Source organism: Psammomys obesus, unplaced genomic scaffold (assembly GCF_907164565.1).
Source record: "Psammomys obesus unplaced genomic scaffold, mPsaObe1.curated_primary_1811, whole genome shotgun sequence".
Classification (NCBI taxonomy): domain Eukaryota; kingdom Metazoa; phylum Chordata; class Mammalia; order Rodentia; family Muridae; genus Psammomys; species Psammomys obesus.
This window is the reverse complement of record NW_026591643.1, coordinates 3,799,862-3,816,738: the sequence shown is the minus strand read 5'-3', so window position 1 is coordinate 3,816,738 and position 16,877 is coordinate 3,799,862. Positions and strand designations below refer to the sequence as shown.

The 16,877-nt window shown below is 45.4% G+C and overlaps 1 protein-coding gene across 1 annotated transcript; it reads left to right on the top strand.

Annotated features, from left to right (window-relative positions):
- The first annotated feature begins 10,410 nt into the window (after positions 1–10,410).
- Positions 10,411–14,837, top strand: LOC129680168 (major urinary protein 20-like). Its single transcript, XM_055611750.1, has 7 exons — positions 10,411–10,526; positions 10,856–10,992; positions 11,815–11,888; positions 13,027–13,137; positions 13,466–13,567; positions 13,725–13,770; positions 14,593–14,837. The coding sequence occupies exons 1-6, from the start codon at positions 10,449–10,451 to the stop codon at positions 13,742–13,744; spliced, it is 522 nt and encodes a 173-aa protein (XP_055467725.1). The 5' UTR covers positions 10,411–10,448; the 3' UTR covers positions 13,745–13,770; positions 14,593–14,837.
- The last annotated feature ends 2,040 nt before the right edge of the window (positions 14,838–16,877 follow it).

The window sequence follows — 16,877 nt, the reverse complement described above, 5'->3', positions numbered from 1 at the left end:
AGCTGCCTCTGTCCAACATGGGGACCAGACACACCCATCATGCACAAACATATACACAGACAACAAACACCCACACATGTAAAAATAGTTTTTTTAAAAAAAGATTAAAAACCAAATGGATTTTCTGTGCCCACTCCCACTCTGAATAATGACATGGAGACATTTATTTATAACAGCTTTAGGCTTTTAGCTTATGCTTGTTCCTAACCAGCTCTGCTAAGCTGTGTTAACCCATTTATATTAATCTATGTTCTGGCATGTGTCTTACTACCTCTCCTCAGTGGCATACATCTGACCTCCTCCCTGTCGGTAGGAGGATTATCTCTCAGAATCCCTATCTCTGGTGCTCCCAAGAAATTCCCATTTTAGAGTTTAAAATAAAGTTGAAATAGAAGAGTCTAATGAAGAAAGAATTTAATTAAAGGGATATATTCGAATAGAATGCAAATAAGATCTATGGGCTGGAAAATAGAAAAGTAATCATGTACAGGAAAAAAATATATATATAAAGAAATCACAGCACTCAGGTTCTTTTTCTTTTTTAAGACAGACTTTCTCTGTGCAACCTTGGCTGTCCTGGACTCCCTTTGTAGACCAGCCTGGCTTCGAACTCACAGAGATCCTTCCTCTGCCTCCTTGAGTGAGCCACTTCACTTGGTGTGCCCAGGTTTTTAAAGAGGAAGAGCAAACAGGCAAAAATACACCTGTGGTGGCTCTTCTTGCTTGTTAACTTGACAGTATCGGGAATTACCCGAACCCGGGAAGCCGGGTACCCCTGTGAGAGACTTTTTTCCTCAGTTAAATCATCTGAAAGAGGAGGAAGCACTTTAACTCTGGATCTTTGGGAAAGGGTGGGAGACAATCTTTAATCTGGCCCGTACTTCCTGGTACCAATCCTTTCATGTCCTCTACAAAGGACATGAAAGAAGGCTGCTTGCTCTCTCTCTGCTTGCTCTCATGGGCAAGTTTATTCCTTCACTGTCATTAGAGCCTACTTTTTCAGGATTCTAGCTCATACCAAAGATCAGCTGAGACGCCCAGTCTCATGGACTGCACAGCTACTGGATTCTAGGGCCCTCCATTGGCAGACAACCATTGCTGGATTAGCTGGATTAGCCATGAGCCATTCTAGTAAATCTCTCTCTCTCCCCCTCCCTACTTCCCCCCACACAGACAGTTGTATGTATACTGTAGGTTTTGTCCCTCTAGAGAATCCCACCTAAATAAACTACCACAAAGGCATTTACACTTGTTTTGTACTGGGTAAGAAATGATGAGAGCACTTGGAAAGAAACGAACAGAAAAATGTCTTGCAATGCCATAAAAGCAAATACAAACTGAAGGACTGAAAACAAGTCTCCCTATGGAGAAAAAGCTCAGACTATCTAAAACAAATTCAGTGGAAGTCTCTAATGTCACAGATAAGAGTAGAGCTTGCTGGAGGTCAGCGGTAAGTTGTCGGTAACTGTGACAACCCTAAGCACTCAAAGAACAAAAGAAAAGAATGTAACTCAATGACTAAAATAACTGTAACCGTCTTAGTTAGGATTTCTATTGCTATGACTAACATCAGACAAAAAAAAAAAAAAAAAAAAAAGCTAGTTAGGGAGAAAGGGCTTTATTTGGCTTACACTTCAGATTAACATCCACCACTGTTGGAGGAACTCGAGCAAGACTGGAACTTGGAGGCAGGAGCTGCTTTGGAGGCCTTGGATGGGTGCTGTTTATTGGCCTGCTTCACATGGTTCCTTCAGCCTGCTTTCTTACAGAACCCAGGACCACCAGCCCAGGGATGGCCCCACCCACCATGAGCAGTGCCCTCCACCACCGATGACTAATTGAGAGAAAATGCCTTTCAGCTGGGTCTCATGGAGGCATTTTCTCTACAGAGGTTTCTTGCTTTCTGATGACTCTAACTTGTGTCAAGTTGACACACAAAACCAGCCAGAACAGAAATCAAGGCTTTTAATGGAAACATTAGTTTGAAACACTTGTAATGAAAGAGGTGATTAATATTTCAAAGTAGATTAAAACTGGATCCCTGGGAACTGGAGTTACAGATGACTGTGAACCACCATGTGGGTGCCAGGAATCAAACCCAGGTCCTTTGAAAGAACAGCCTGGGCTCTCAACTGCTGACCCACCTCTGCAGCCCTCCGATGTGTTTACAATTTTTTAGATTTATTTTATGTGTATGAGTGTTCTGGCTGCATGTATGGTCTGTTCTCCACATGCCTCAGGAGATGAGAAGAAGGGTCCAGATCCTCTGGAACTGGAGCTATAGATGGTTGTAAGCTATCACGTGTATACTGGAAACTGAACTCAGCATCAAGTGTTCCTCACCACAGAGCCATCTCTCCAGCTTCAATTCTTCTGTTTTTAAAAGAGACCGGAGCCGGTTGTGGTGGCACACCTGTAACCCCAGCACTCAGGAGGCAGAGGCAGGCGGATCTCTGTTAGTTCGAGGCCAGCCAGGTCTACAAAGCGAGTCCAGGACAGCCAAGGCTAAACAGAGAAACCATGTCTCGAAAAACTAAAATAAAAAATAAATAAAAAGGACCAGAATGGGTGAGTACAAGTTTTGTGCTCTAATTCTCAGGATACTGGCTGAGAATTATACAAACAAACAGAATATGAAAGTACAAACGCATGCAGAGACCTAACAATGCCCGGAAGAAAAGAAGCCCCAGTTACGCCTCTGTAGACTAGAGCACAACACTCAGGTTGGCCAGTGGGGGGCATCGTTGCGCCTTGCTGCCATTCCGTCCAGCCGCTTAAACCTCTGAGCGCTCACCCTTCTTGAGCGACTCACCGGAGTCCAGACGCCACTGGGAAGTGTGGTTAAGTCTTACTCCCTCATCTGTAGACGAGCCTAGCAGAGCTGTGCGTTTGTAATTGCAGAGACGGGGCGTGGGTGCTGGGGCTGCTCTGTTACCTCTGTTCCCGTCCGTGTTTGGTTTGTGAGCCTTTGAGCAGCTCCCTCCACGCTTTCACAGATCTAATTAAAGCTCGCTTGCCTAACCGGCGGATTCCACGGCATGCAGTTAAGCTGAGCATCTTAGTCGTCTAACACTGAATGTCGCCTAAACTGGTACTTCTCTGCACAAATAAAACTTCTTTAGTTGTTTTATTATAAACAAATGTCTAACACTGGATTTATAAATAGTGTATTTGAAGAATGGAGAATATATATATATATATATATATATATATATATATATTTCAAGTAGGTCTATTCTCTGTGCTCATTCAAAAACTGTTTACATTTTTTGCATCTAAATAAAATCAAAGTGAACATCAAAAGTGATCATCTCTTCAGAAAACCAGTTCTCAAACTTACAATGAAACCACTTCCCAGTTGATGTTTGTCAAAAGGATTTCAAGGGTCAAAGCCAGCGCTCGCCTTCTCATCCACATAGGCACATATAATAACAGCATTTTTAGCATCTGTTTTGTTTTTAATTTTTAACATTAATTTTAATGTACTTATGTGCGTGCACACGTGTGGGCGTGTGCGGGCGTGTGTGCTGAGTGTGGACAGGAACATGCAGAGGCCTGACAAGGGTATCTGACCTGGAGCTGGGTCTGCAGGTGTCTGTGAGCTGCCTGATGTGGCTGCTAGGAACTCCGGTTCACCCAGGTCCTCCGGAAGCGTGTCCGGGGACACACTTAACCAGCGAGCCACCACTCCAGCACCAAAGCACTTCTTTAAATATCTAGTTTTAAGTTTTTCACACTCATGTCTAAAATAATTTTTAAACCTGTCATTTAAAACCATTTATTATGGTCCAGGAAAAAAAGAATTAACATCAACATTTGCTACCATTCAGTTGAACCATATAAATTGCCAATACAGTTCATTTTTTACCTGTAAGATGACAGTTATATGTGTTTCAGCTCAATACTTTCCAAGTCCTGAGCATAATTCATAAAACTATGATAAGATTCCTAGAAAATTATGAATAATGAAGAGGAAAAGAAAGACAGAAGCGAGACTTGCCTACATCACAAAGGTTCAAAGCCAGCACCTTTTTCTGTATGCATCATAGCAGCAATTCTGGTTCACTCAGCATCCGTTATCTGCCTCCACAGCAGATCAAACACCTTCATAGCCATTTGTACATAGATACAGACATAAGGTTTCAAAACACTGGCTGAAGGTGATATTTTTATTCTGCTTCTCATGCAGAGTTGTTTTGTTTAGTTTAGTTTTTACCTTCATTAATAACTGTTCTGGTTAGTTTTTTTTGTTTGTTTTTGGTTTTTTTTTGTTTGTTTTTTGTTGTTGTTTTTGTTGTTGTTGTTGTTTGTCTGTTTGGTTGGTTGGTTGGGTTTTTTTTGCTTCAACTTGGCAGAAGCTAGAGTTATTTGCAAAGAGGAAACTTCAAGTGAGAAAATGCCTCTATGAGACTGGCCTGCTGGCAAGTCTGTGGGGCTTTTTCTTGAATAACGATTGATTCATGACAGCCAGCTCACTATGGAAATGCCACCCTGCGCAGGTGGTCCTGAGTTTTATAAGAAGGCAGGCTCACCATCCACAGGGAAGAAGCTAGGGAGCCAGGTTCCCCTATGGCCTCTGCTTTAGTTCCTGCCTCCAGGTTCTGTAATGCTAGGTTCACAGGACCCTCAGAGACCACCAGGAGACGACTCAATGCAATTACAAGAGAGCTTTATTATGAGAGTGATCGAACTCGGGACCCAAGTCTCTCTGACACAGCAGTAAAGAAGTGGGACCCCGAGCTCTGAGTGAACAGGATTTTTAAAGGGAAAGTCTGTGATCCGGGGATTTCCATGGCAGCAAGCAGGGGGGCACAAGCCTTGGTGTTACAGAATTGGGTGAAGTTTAGCAGGGCGGGGTGACCTTTTCTGAGGCACACAATCACAATGGCTAAGGCATATAATCCAATGGCTATTTTTCTAAACCATATCTGAAACATTGGGGAGAATTTTCCCACCTGATTCTCAACCAATTCCCATTGATTATTGCCAGGGAGTTTGTCTCTATTTTCTATGAAGCATTTATTTTGTTATATTTCTTGGAGGCTGTTGCTAGGAGAGTTAACTTTGTTTTCTGCCAGGTGTACATTCTGTAATATTTCCTGGTACCTGAATTCAGTTCCCAGTCAAGATCTTTATTTCAAAATGGAGTTATATTCAGGCTAATTTAAACTCTTTAGTTCTTGCATTGAGCTCCTGCCCCCTGGCTTCCCTTCATAACGGACTATGACAGTAAAGTGAAATAAACTCTTCCCTCCCAGGTTTATTTTGGTCTTGGTGTTTACCACAATTACTCCAAAATTTATTCATATAAAGACACAGAAAATCCCAAATTGATCTTGACACTTCACACTCCTTAAACACCATGTAGTTTCTCTCTAGAAATGTCTCATTCCAGCTATCGTGGGAGTAGCCAGAAGGATCTCTTACCAGCGTGTTCCAGTACCTTCCTTCATGATCTCCAGGCACAGTGGTTCTCAGCCCTCCTAAAGCTGCCATCCTTTAATACAGTTCCTCATGCCGTGCTGACTCCAAACAAAATTACTTCGTTGCTGCCTCAGAACTGTAATTTTGCTACTGCTGTGAATTGTACTGTGAATGCCTGACATTCGGGATACCTGAAATTTGGCCCCTGGGGAGGTTGTGACCCACGTGTTAAGAAATACCGATAGCACCTTCTTAGGCTCTTCCCATCCCTTCCTTTTGTAATTTGTTACCCAGAAGCTGCCAGATGAACTTCGGAAAGCACACCTCTTACCATGCCCCTGCCGTACTTTTACTCTTCCGTTGCTTCTCATTTATATGAAAACCAACTACCTACCAAGCTCCTCACGGGCCCGCATGAGCTGATATGGGATGAACTGTGCCAAAACTACATTCATTGGCAGCTTTACCCACAGTGCCTGGGAAGGTGATTTGAGGTGATTGTGGTAAGATAAGAGCTTTAGGGTAAACCCTAACATGATACGACCAGTATCCTTACAAGAAAAACTAGGGTACAGGCTGTACCCCGGGGAATACTTCCTGAAGACACAAGAAGGCAGCTGCCTACAATTCTCCTGAGAAAGACCTTGGGAGAAAATGAACACTGATGAACACTTCGGTCTCAGAGTTCTGGCTCCGGCAAAATGAGAACATTTAATTTCTGCTGCTGAAGTCACCAATACTGCATGACGCTGTGAGGGTAGCCCTGGCAAACTGACACGACCCCTTCTCTAGCCTCGACTCACTTTGCGGGTCCCATGCTCACTATGCTCTAGCAAAGCAGCTTTTTCTTTGGTTCTTTGAACTGTCTGTACTTACGCTTGTCATGGTCTTTGCATAGATGCTCTCCCCACTTCCGGCCTCTGCATATATATTCTCCCTGCTTCCTAGAACGACCTTTGCCTATTTCCTGTTGGTCTAGTTCATTTTTTTTCATTTAAAGATTAGATTCCTTTATGTGTGTGTCAGATCCCCTGGAACTAGAGTTATGGACTCCTGTGAGCCACCATGTGGGTGCTGGGAACTCAACCTGGGTCCCCTAAAAAATCAAGGGCTCTTAACCACTGAGTCAGCTCCTCAACCCCTCCATCTTCCTTTATTCAACTATTAGTTACTGGGTGCTAATTATATGCCTGCAAAATGCTAACCCTTCTGAGCAGGCAGCAGTGTGTAAGCATGGCTCTTGGCCTCAGTGGGCCTACAGATGCCCACCTAAACATCTTTGTATTGCAGTGTTCCTGGGACAGCTACCCATTAAGACCTCCTAGGAAAAGACTGCCTGAGGATAGCAGAATGAACACCAGACATGAAGCTGGCATAGCTTAGAGCCCACCTCCAACCTTGAAGAAAGGAGTGTGGGTAGCTGGCAGTCCCAGCTGTTAATTGTTTTGGACCCCCCTCATCTTTGAGCTAAGATGCTGGTCTCTTTGGGGTGCACTCTCCAATGACTGAACGAAAGTGTGACATAGCATGTCTGCCTAACACAGGACAGCTTCCCTTCCTTGATTCTGCTGCTTCCTAGCTCCTCTGGTCCCTCAAGAGTTACTTTCCAGTAATCTCTTTGCCTCCTAAATCTGTCTCTGCCTCTGGTTTCCAGTGGGCCATGCTAGCTTTTGGAGCTAAGCAGGTGGCTTCGGTAGCTCTAAGCATCCTCTGACACTGCCAGGAGCAGGTGGTTTAGAACGGGTGCTGAGCCAGTGTAAGCAGGATGTACTACCACTCAGGCTGCTAGGGGACCGAAGGATATTTCCATCTGGGACATGAAGCAAATAACCCCGTGTTCCTTGGCAATGAATAGACCTTGGCATCATATAAGTGACCCAAATGTCTCCACAGGCTTTCTGAATGAGCCGTTTGTTCAGTGAGTTGAGAGTGAGCCTAAGGTCAGGGTCCCTGAATTCATTTCCTATTAGCCAGTTAGTCTTAGAAGTGCTGGCCTGTCAAAAGTGGTCGGTTAGCTGTTTAGATGTAAATGCCGTAGACCTCTTACTCACAGATTATGCAGTCATTCCTCAGCTGCCTCAGCTTTTCAGTGACATAAACAGTTTACAGGTGCTGTCAGGGGGAGAAGCCATGTAGACCTGGTTAGTGACAAGGACGGTGCCTGAATTAAAGTCATAAGTGGAGAATTGCTGCTGCCTTCTGCTGTGGAAGCATCTTCTAGTTCATTATTAGAAAAGCAAAATTCCATAGCCAGGTGTAATCCCAGAGTTCAGGAGGCTGGAGCAGGAGGATTGCCACAAATCCAAGACCATTCAGAACTAGACAGTAAGTTCAAGGCCAGCCTGTTTGTGAGGTGCTCTGAAGAGTCGTGGGTCAGCATGGGCTGGGCAGCTTCCAGAAATGTCAGGCCAGGTCCCCAGGACTCACACTAAAAAGCTGGTCATGGCTGAATGCACTTTTAACCCCAGCACTGGAGGGTGGAGACTGGGGGATTGCTGGGACTTGCTGGCCAGCCAGTGTAGCTGAAACACCAAAAACTCCAGATTCCTCGGGAGACCCGGCCTCACGGTGGGACAATAAGATAAAAAGAGATGGGGGGGGGCTGAAGTCCTGTTTGGACTTCAGCACATGTTAACAAGAGCACAGGCACGTGCACACAGGCACACACGTGCACACACACCATAAGCAACAACAAGCATTGCTCATCCCCCTTTCTCCTATTTAGCCATCCTCCCCGTGTGTTAAAAAATCCTGTCCCATGTAGTGAGGTTAAGCACAAAGGGCTGCTGGGTTAAAACCTAACTTCTCCCGTTGACCGGCTGTGTGACCTGGAACAGTTACTTCATCTCTCTGAGTCTTAATTGGTAAGATGAGTAAAACAACACGTGGCAGATAAGGCTGATGAAAAGTTGAAATAAAAATAAAATGTACGAAGTACTTGTCTCTTTCTGGAGTTATTTCCCCATATCAAACACTATTACGTTCCAGGGTAAATGAAATTTGTGCTGATACAAAGTATGTTCCCATTCTAACAATGTGTCTTTGTAAGCAGACGCTGGCAAAATTTCTGCTTGGACCTCCATCTGAAAATATTGACTCTGAACAATACTGTTTTTCTTTAATACTGAGATTATGTCCAGTCTGTTAAAGTTCAAAGTTCTCTAAGGTAAAAACAGCTGACGCTCCTTAACTGTTAACTTAGAAGTTTAGATTCTGGTGCCATCCTGTATAAAGCTGGGAGACTTGGGGGGGGGGAGCTATCATTTTAGCCTCGGGAAGATCTTTCTTGAAAGTCTTTAAAAATATTTTTAACATGTATTATTTTTGTGGTATGCCCGAATGCATATGTGCAGGAGGCCACAGGGACCAAGAGAGGGTATGTGTTCCCCTGTAACTGAAGTTAAAATCAGTTGTGAGCTGCCATGTGGGTGCTGGGAACTGAACCTGGACCCTCAGCAAGAAAAAGGTTCCAAGGATCTGTCTCCCTCTTCTGTGCTCCACGGCACCAGGCACGCACATGGTGCGCAGACACACATGCAGAACAAGCCCTCATACACGTAAAAGAAAAGTAAATCTTTAGCCGGGTGGTGGTGGGGCGCACCTTTAATCCCAGCACCTGAGAGGCAGAGGCAGGCGGAGCTCTGATTTTGAGGCCAGCCTGGTCTACAGAGGAGCTCCAGTACAGCCAGGGCTACACAGAGAAACCCTGACTCAAAAAAAATGATCATATATATATATATATACACACACACACACATTGTTACATAAATATATATATATTTATTTATTTAATCATAAAAATGATTAATGCATCTTCCACAGTTCACGTAGGTCTTTTTGTTGTTTGGTTGTTTGGTTGTTTTAGCCTTGGCTGTCACAGACTCACTTTGTAAACCAGGCTGTCTTTAAACTCACAGCAATCTGCCTGTCTCTGCCTCCCTGAGTGCTGGGATTAAAGGTGAGTGCCACCACGCCTGGCTTCCAACTGAGACTTTTTGTTTGTTTGTTGTTGTTTACAATTTATTCATTTTATATTCCAATTGTAGTACCCACCCTTATTTCCTCCTGGTCCCACCCTCTGTCCCTCTTCTCCCCTAGCCCCTTCCCCTAGTCCCCTGAAAGGAGGAGTCCTCCTCCCCTGCCAAATGACCCTAGCTTATCAAGTTTCATCAGGACTGCCTGGATCCTCTTCCTCTGTGGCCGTGATCAAAGAGCTAGCAACTGAGTTCATATCAGAGACAGTCCCTGCTCTCCTTACTCAGGAACCCACATGGACACTGAGCTCCCAGTGGGCAGCAGAGGGTCTAGGTCCTTGGTTGGTGTATCAGTCTCTGCAGGCCTCTCTGAGTCCAGATTTTTTGGCTTTGTTGGTCTCCGTGTGGAGCTCCTGTCCCCTCTGGATCCTTCTGTCTAGAGGTCCCTCAATGGAAGAATGGGCACAGAAATTGTGGCACATTTACACAGTAGAATACTGCCCAGCTATTAAAAACAAGGAAATTGGGAAATTTGCAGGCAAATGGATGGAACTAGCAATGATCCTCCTGAGTGAGGTAACCCAGAAGCAGAAAGACAGCCATCTGAGTCTTAAAGCAAGATTCTCTACACACTTGACCTTTTAGTTCAGCCCCATCCCCCCATCCCCCCCAAAATTGCTTTCTGATTCTAAGCCAGAGCCAAAATTACATCTGGTTCCAAATGGCAGCTCTCTAAAGCATCCACTATTTTTCTTGAGAATGTTTTTGGGAAATGTAAGGTTATTAAATCTATCTATAGGAGATGAGATTGCCAAGTTTGAAAAGGGCAGGAACAATCCTTGGCCTCACATCATTAAATGAGAAAACATTTCACAGAGCCTGAGGGAAGTGGAAGAGACCCATGTAGAAAGAAAACAAAAAACAAAACACAAAACAAAAAAACCCACTGGACTCAGAAAGTATATAAGGGCAAAGGATCTTTGAGTGGAGTGCAGCCGCCATTGCCGAAAGACTCAGTCCTGACGAAGAGACGACTCTATTCCCTCCCAAATGAAGCTGCTGCTGCTGCTGCTGGGTCTGGGGCTGACCCTAGCCTCTGTCCATGGACAGCCGTTTGATCCCAAAGAGGTAGCCTGGTGGGGAATCGTGACTTCTCATCCATTCAGTGCTCTTGGGGAACCCTGAAGCCAAGTGGGTGCTTTGAGGGGAGGGGTGGAGCCCTCAATCCATTAGACACAGGAGTGGCTTCAGACCTTGAAGAAAGCTTGCAGCTAGTCAGATCTAACAACGTGTGGGGACCTTCGTTCTCACTGAGAGACAGGGACAGGATAGTAAGTATTGTGCCAACCGACCTGAGCTCTGTTCCTGTGGGTGCTCATGCCCCGGCCCACAGGCCAGAGTTCAAGCAGAAACATGGCCTGCCCTTTCTCTCTTAACCACTTGCTTATCTATTACAGCTTGAGGGGGAATGGTATACCATTAGGTTGGCCTCTAGCAGAAGAGAAAAGGTAGAAGAAGAAGGAAGCATGAGAGTCTTTATGGAGCACATGAAGGCCTTCAAGAACAAATCCATAGGCTTCGAATTCCATACTATGTAAGTGTGGGGTTGTTAGCTGAGGAAGAGGAAACGGAAGCCTGACGCGATCTCAGGCCTCCACCCACCCACCCACACACACACACACACACACGTGTACACATAGAACGTAGATGCACATGTACATGTGTGTATATATATGTATATACACATAGAAACCTGTGGCCCCCATAGCATGTACTCGCACACACGTACACACATGTGTCTGTGTGGATATATATATATATATATGACATTAAACCAAGATTTCATAACCAGGGTTTTTTCAAAAGTCAGAAACATGAGTTGGTACCGGAATAGGTTCACTGGGAGTGGGATAAGTCATAGAGATATTTGTGAAAGTGCATTAAGGAGACAGTCAGCACAGGTTAAGAAGATATGATCATGAGTTAAGTTTTTCTTATTAGTTGTTAGCCAAGAAAATCCACCCGCTTTTACTCACATTTCCTGTAGTGAAAGGAGGTCCTGACAGTTCTCCTCCGTGGGTCCGGGGCCTCACCAGGCCCCCCTTGCACAGCGCTGGCTGGGGCAGATGTGGCCATCTGGCCGCCATCCGCACAGGCGGCTGGAGCACAGCGCTGCTGCCGGCGGCGTCACAGCTGTAACGGTGCTGCACCGCGCTTGTTCTTCTTAAAGTAACAGACAAACGGGCGATGACTAAAGTACCAGACAGAAGGACAACATCAATAAGAGCCTTTTGCTAATTTAGAAGAAGATTCAAAGCTAAATGGAATCCGAAACTGGAGATGTGGGTGCAGAACAGAGGGTGAGGACGGCAGCCACATCCGTATCATCTCAGCAGCAGCTCGCTCTGTTTTTCAGTGTAAATGAAGAGTGCGTTAAACATTACGTGGTTGCTGATGAAACAACAGAGCCTGGTAAATACAGTGTTGAATGTAAGTATATAACAAGTCTATATATTTATCATGGGAGTCTGGAAAATCCTAATATCCTCATTGTGTGTGGGCAGGATTGAACTCAGGGCCTTGCACATACTAGTCAAACTCTCCATTACTGAGCTACAGCCCCAGCCCTCTTCAGAATCTGTCACTTCCTGGTCATTGTCTATTTAGCTAATGGAATGGAGGCTCTCTAATAGCTATCACCCGGCGGTGTCCTTCCGTGGCCCAGGGTCCACTTCTTCCCTCTGTGCATCAGGCTCTGGTGTGCACAGCTGCTGGACTCCAAGCCCCAGGCTTAGCTGGGGAGGGGGGAGGAGAGCACCATCTCCGGTTCTGCTCCTCCAGTGACACAGCTCTCTTCAGTGGGGGAGTGAGAGCAATATAAACCTTGGGGAAGTGGGTGGGGGTTTTCAGGTGAGTGGACATCACTGGCTGGGGCTGAGGTGCCGGGAACGCTTCATTTACAAGGAGAGGGATTCCAGGTGCCTGCTAGACATGTCCTAGCCACCAGGCTACGTGACTACCTCCGAGGACGGCACGGTGGGGGTGTCACAGGGCTGTGCACCAGGGCGTGCAGGCACAGCACAGGGAGGGAGCGAGCCTTACTCCTGCGGGTCTCAAGATTGAGATTTTCAGGGTTGAGACCCATCTCACCCTCACTCTTGCTCAGGCTGGTTCCCCCAGTCACATGGTTCACGGGCCCCACAGGGCAGCGGGCAGGTGGAACAAGGAAGGCGAGATGGCTGCTTCCTGCCAGCTGTCTGCACCTCACCTCGCTCGGGACGCAGCAGCACTAGACAGGCGTAGGTGCAGACATTTGATACAGCTTGTGAAGACAGAGACACATCGCTGGAAGCTACAGAGGGGCATAGATGGACTGCACCCGGGCTGGGATGGGCTGAGCTGCTGCTGCAGCTAACTGTTCATAGTGGACGACCTAGCACTGTCCCTTTTCTTAGGAGTTAGTTCATGAAGTCCAGAAAGCTACACATGGAATGAAGCAGACATTTTTCACCCTTCTCTTTAGGATATGCACTTAAATTTTTTTTAATGTGGGGTAGCATAGGTAAAGGGTTTCCATTGTTTACTGTAGACCAAAGAATTTCTAAGCTGTGTTCCATTTCCTCCACAGATGACGGACACAATAAATTTACTTTATTTGAAGCAGACCCTGATGTTTACGCAATATTTGAGCTCACTAATTTCAAGGATGGGAAATCATTCAAGCTGGTGGTGCTCTATGGTAGTATTTTCATGCAGACACTGGTCTTAGGGTGGGAAAGAATAGAAGGAAGAAACCCTAGCTTGGCTCTGCCCTGCCTCCTTCTTACCTCCTAAAGACACCTGCTCACTCTTGTCATCTCTTAGGCTCAGTGATGGGATGACTCTGAGATTTTCATGTGCCAGAAACATATTCTATGGATGCCAAATTCCGGACAGGTTCTATCCATGCCTGCCAATCATACTGTCAATCATTTCCCCATCCTCGTGGAGGAGCTCTGTCCCGTCATTCAGTTCTGTGGTCAGTATACAAGATGCAGCCACTACCATTGCTGTTACTCTTTTCACAGCTCGAGAACCAGATGTGAGCCAGGAAATCAAGAACAAGTTTGAGGATCTACGTGAAAAGCACGGAATTTCAAAGGCAAATATGGTTGACCTAACCAAGGCAGGTAAGTCAGGGCTCATCTGGTTTCCTCATCCTGAATTTTATATCATAGAAGAAACAAACCTGGGGGACGTTTGTTGCAAGCTGGAGAGGCATCTGGTTCCTCTTGGGGAAATAAAGCAGGCCTGGTACCTGAACGTGTTCTTGTCCCCACCCTGCAGATGCCTGTCGCCGCACTTGAGATGGAGGAGACGCCTGACCCTCCAGGTGGGCAATCTCCAGTGGAAGCAAAGAGGGGTAGACACGGATGAGTTCCTCCCGAAAGCTTTAGTATTGTGTCCCAAAATTACAATAAAAAGAATTTGATCAGGAACTGTTGAGAGAGCTTGAAATTTAGCTTCGAATTGGATGGATTTGTGATCTAGTCCTACCATGAGCTTTTAAGGAAGTGACCCAAGCAATTAAGCAAGAAAACAAAATGTGTACTCTATATAGTTGCTGCATGGCTGCATAAAAAGGGCTCGGCAATGTGTTAACTGTCATTAAGGAAGTTTGGCCCCTCCCCCAAAGGAATTAAAGTTTAAAATAGAGAGAAGTGGGAGATGCGGTTATTTCCCCATTCCTAATAGCAATGTCTTCATCTGAACTCCATGCAGACTTGGCTTCTTGCCTGGGAGTGGAACTGCGTGATCTTCACTTCTCCTCCAGTCTGGAGGAGACTCATTTGTCCCCTCTTTCTCATATATTCCAAAACTTTGTTCAGACAATGTGTGAAAGTCTTTAAAAGTAGCCAAGGCCTTTGTCATTATTCCTCAATATACTGAAAGATCTTCACTGCTTCTAATGACAAAGTTCGGGAAACAAGCCTCAGCTCTTTATTCATCCCTTTTATTTTTCATACTTCATCAATAAGGAAAAAGACAGTTATTCTAGGTTTTTCATCCCTGAATTATGGTAAGTAGTGTCAGTAGATTGCAGGGAAGAGCTGTTTTTTCCTTCTTTGTTCCATATAGTAGAATGTCTGTGTCCTGATGTCAATTCAAGCACTGCTTACCAAGTTTCTGTATTCTTTCTTCCTGGCTTCTTCAGTGCTGAGTGGGGACTTCTCGCCTGGACTCCAGCATCATCCCTTCCTGTCCACACACCATCCTGTGACAAGTTCTCACGTCTGAGTCCCATCCTATCCCACAGGAAATCGTAATCCCTGCCTCTTCAGCATCTTTCCTAATTACCTAGGGTGACTCATCAAGAATCAAAGCTTGCTTTAAATTTCTCTTTGCCACACCCATGACAACTCTTCATGAATGTCTTCCTCTTCCTGTTCAATAAATGATTACCCGTGCACTTAAACATATGTCTCTGTGTCCAGGAAAATGTAGGGCTGACAGTGAGTGAGCAGACCTTCTGGGCTCTGTACCCAGGATGCTTCTTATGTCCCAGAATCTAACCTGAGGTCAGCATTCTGCCTCCTCTGCATAGTCCCAAGCCCCCATGAGTGCGACCTGCCCTTTGGTTCTCCTGCTTTAGTGGCTTTACAAGAACCTTAGGAACATGAGACTCCTGCATGCTTCCTCCAGCCACAGGGTCTTTTTCCAACAGAGCACAGAGAGACACATGCTTCTGAGGCTATGTCTGCTCAACACAGTTCAGGACATGCCTCCCAGGCTGGGTCAGGGGGAAGGGGGAAAGGTTTGGTTGTTAGAGTCACAAAGGCTACAGAGGAAAGATTGCCTAGTTCCCCATAGCATGCTCTGATCCCTAGACTAAGAGATTGAATTAGGTTGAGGCTCATGACTCCTGAATCAGGTTCTTGGTGTGGTTTGCTAAAATATGACAAAACATTATTGAGAAAGCCAACCAATTATGCTGAGACACCCCCCATACCGTCTCCTACTCATTTCTTCCCCACCTCTGATAGATCCTTACCATGTCTACTAGACTGGCCTGAAATTTCTGGGTCCAAATCAGCCTCTAGCCACAGGCTTATAAGCGACTGCAGCTACATCCATGTACCACCATGCCCAGCTTTTAACTTTTAATCTGGGGATTTCGGGTTTTTTTTTCAAGACAGGGTTTATCTGTGTAGCCCTTGCTGTATTGGACTCATTTTGTCGACCAGGCTGGCCTAGAACTCACAGAGATCCACCTGCCTCTGCCTCTCTGTGTGCCACCACACCTGGCTAAATCTTGGAATTTAAGGGACAAAAAAAAAAAAAAATGCACAACCTAAGCTATCCATGGAATACTTAGGAAATTAAATAAGAGTTCCAGTCCAGGACTGTGTTGATGACTGAAAATGCTACCATGAGTCAAGAGACCACACCCAGAGAAATGCACAGAAAACTTTGGCTAGTCTCAGGTCAAGATGGCAGCTTGAGTTCACCCTGAAGCCTGCCCCTTCAACACCAAACACTCTGGAAATGATGGGTGAAATAGTAATAACATGCAAAGTCAGGCAGAGTAATCTCTTTCTAAGGGAAGAAGACAGGGAAGTGATGACGGCTGACAGGGTAGAACTCGCTGGTCTCCATTATTCTTCATCATCTGGGAGTAGATTGCAGCTAACTAAACATACAGGGTTGGGGGCAACTGTAACAAAGACCCGACAGAGATGCTGGATGAAGATGCACCCATCAGAGACAGAATGATCTGAGAACAGCTCCCCACCCTTATCTGGACATACAGCAAGATGACTACCTTTGGCTGTAGAATTTTAGAGCTAGGAGTCCCCATTTCAGCAAGCTGGCCTAATGCTCACGGTTGGCCCAGAATGTCTTGTCAGACATAAATAACCTCATAAAATATCAACATCAGGCAAGACCATGCTGGGGTCGTAAATACAAGATCATTTTGTCATCTATAAACATGTCTGTCCTCTAGCTAAAATGACTGACAGCTGCTTCTCCACCAGTCGCAGGGTTGGCTTTATGTTTGTCTCCACTTACTATAAATGAGATTTATTGGGCTATCTAATCACTCAGCTGTTGTTTTCTAATTGCACCCAACCTAGAGCTTCCTGAGACATCCCCAAATCCTATAGTAGGTTTCCTGTTTCATTCCTTTTATAAAAATTATCTTGTGTGTTTGTGCGTGTGCACCAATGAGATTATGTGTGTGCGTGTGCACCAATGAGCTTGTGTGCGTGTGCATGTGTATATGTAGAAGTTGGTGTCAAACATCCTCCTCTACACTCTCCACCTTGCTTTCTAGGATAGAATCTTTCCCTAAACCAAGAGCGGATGAATGTGGCTAGCCAGGCTGACCAGCAAACCCCCGGGACCCTCCTGCCTCTGCTTCCCCAGGACTGAGATTACAGGTGCATTCCACCATGCTTGGCTTCTTGTGTGGATCCTAGGGATCCGAACGGAGGTCCC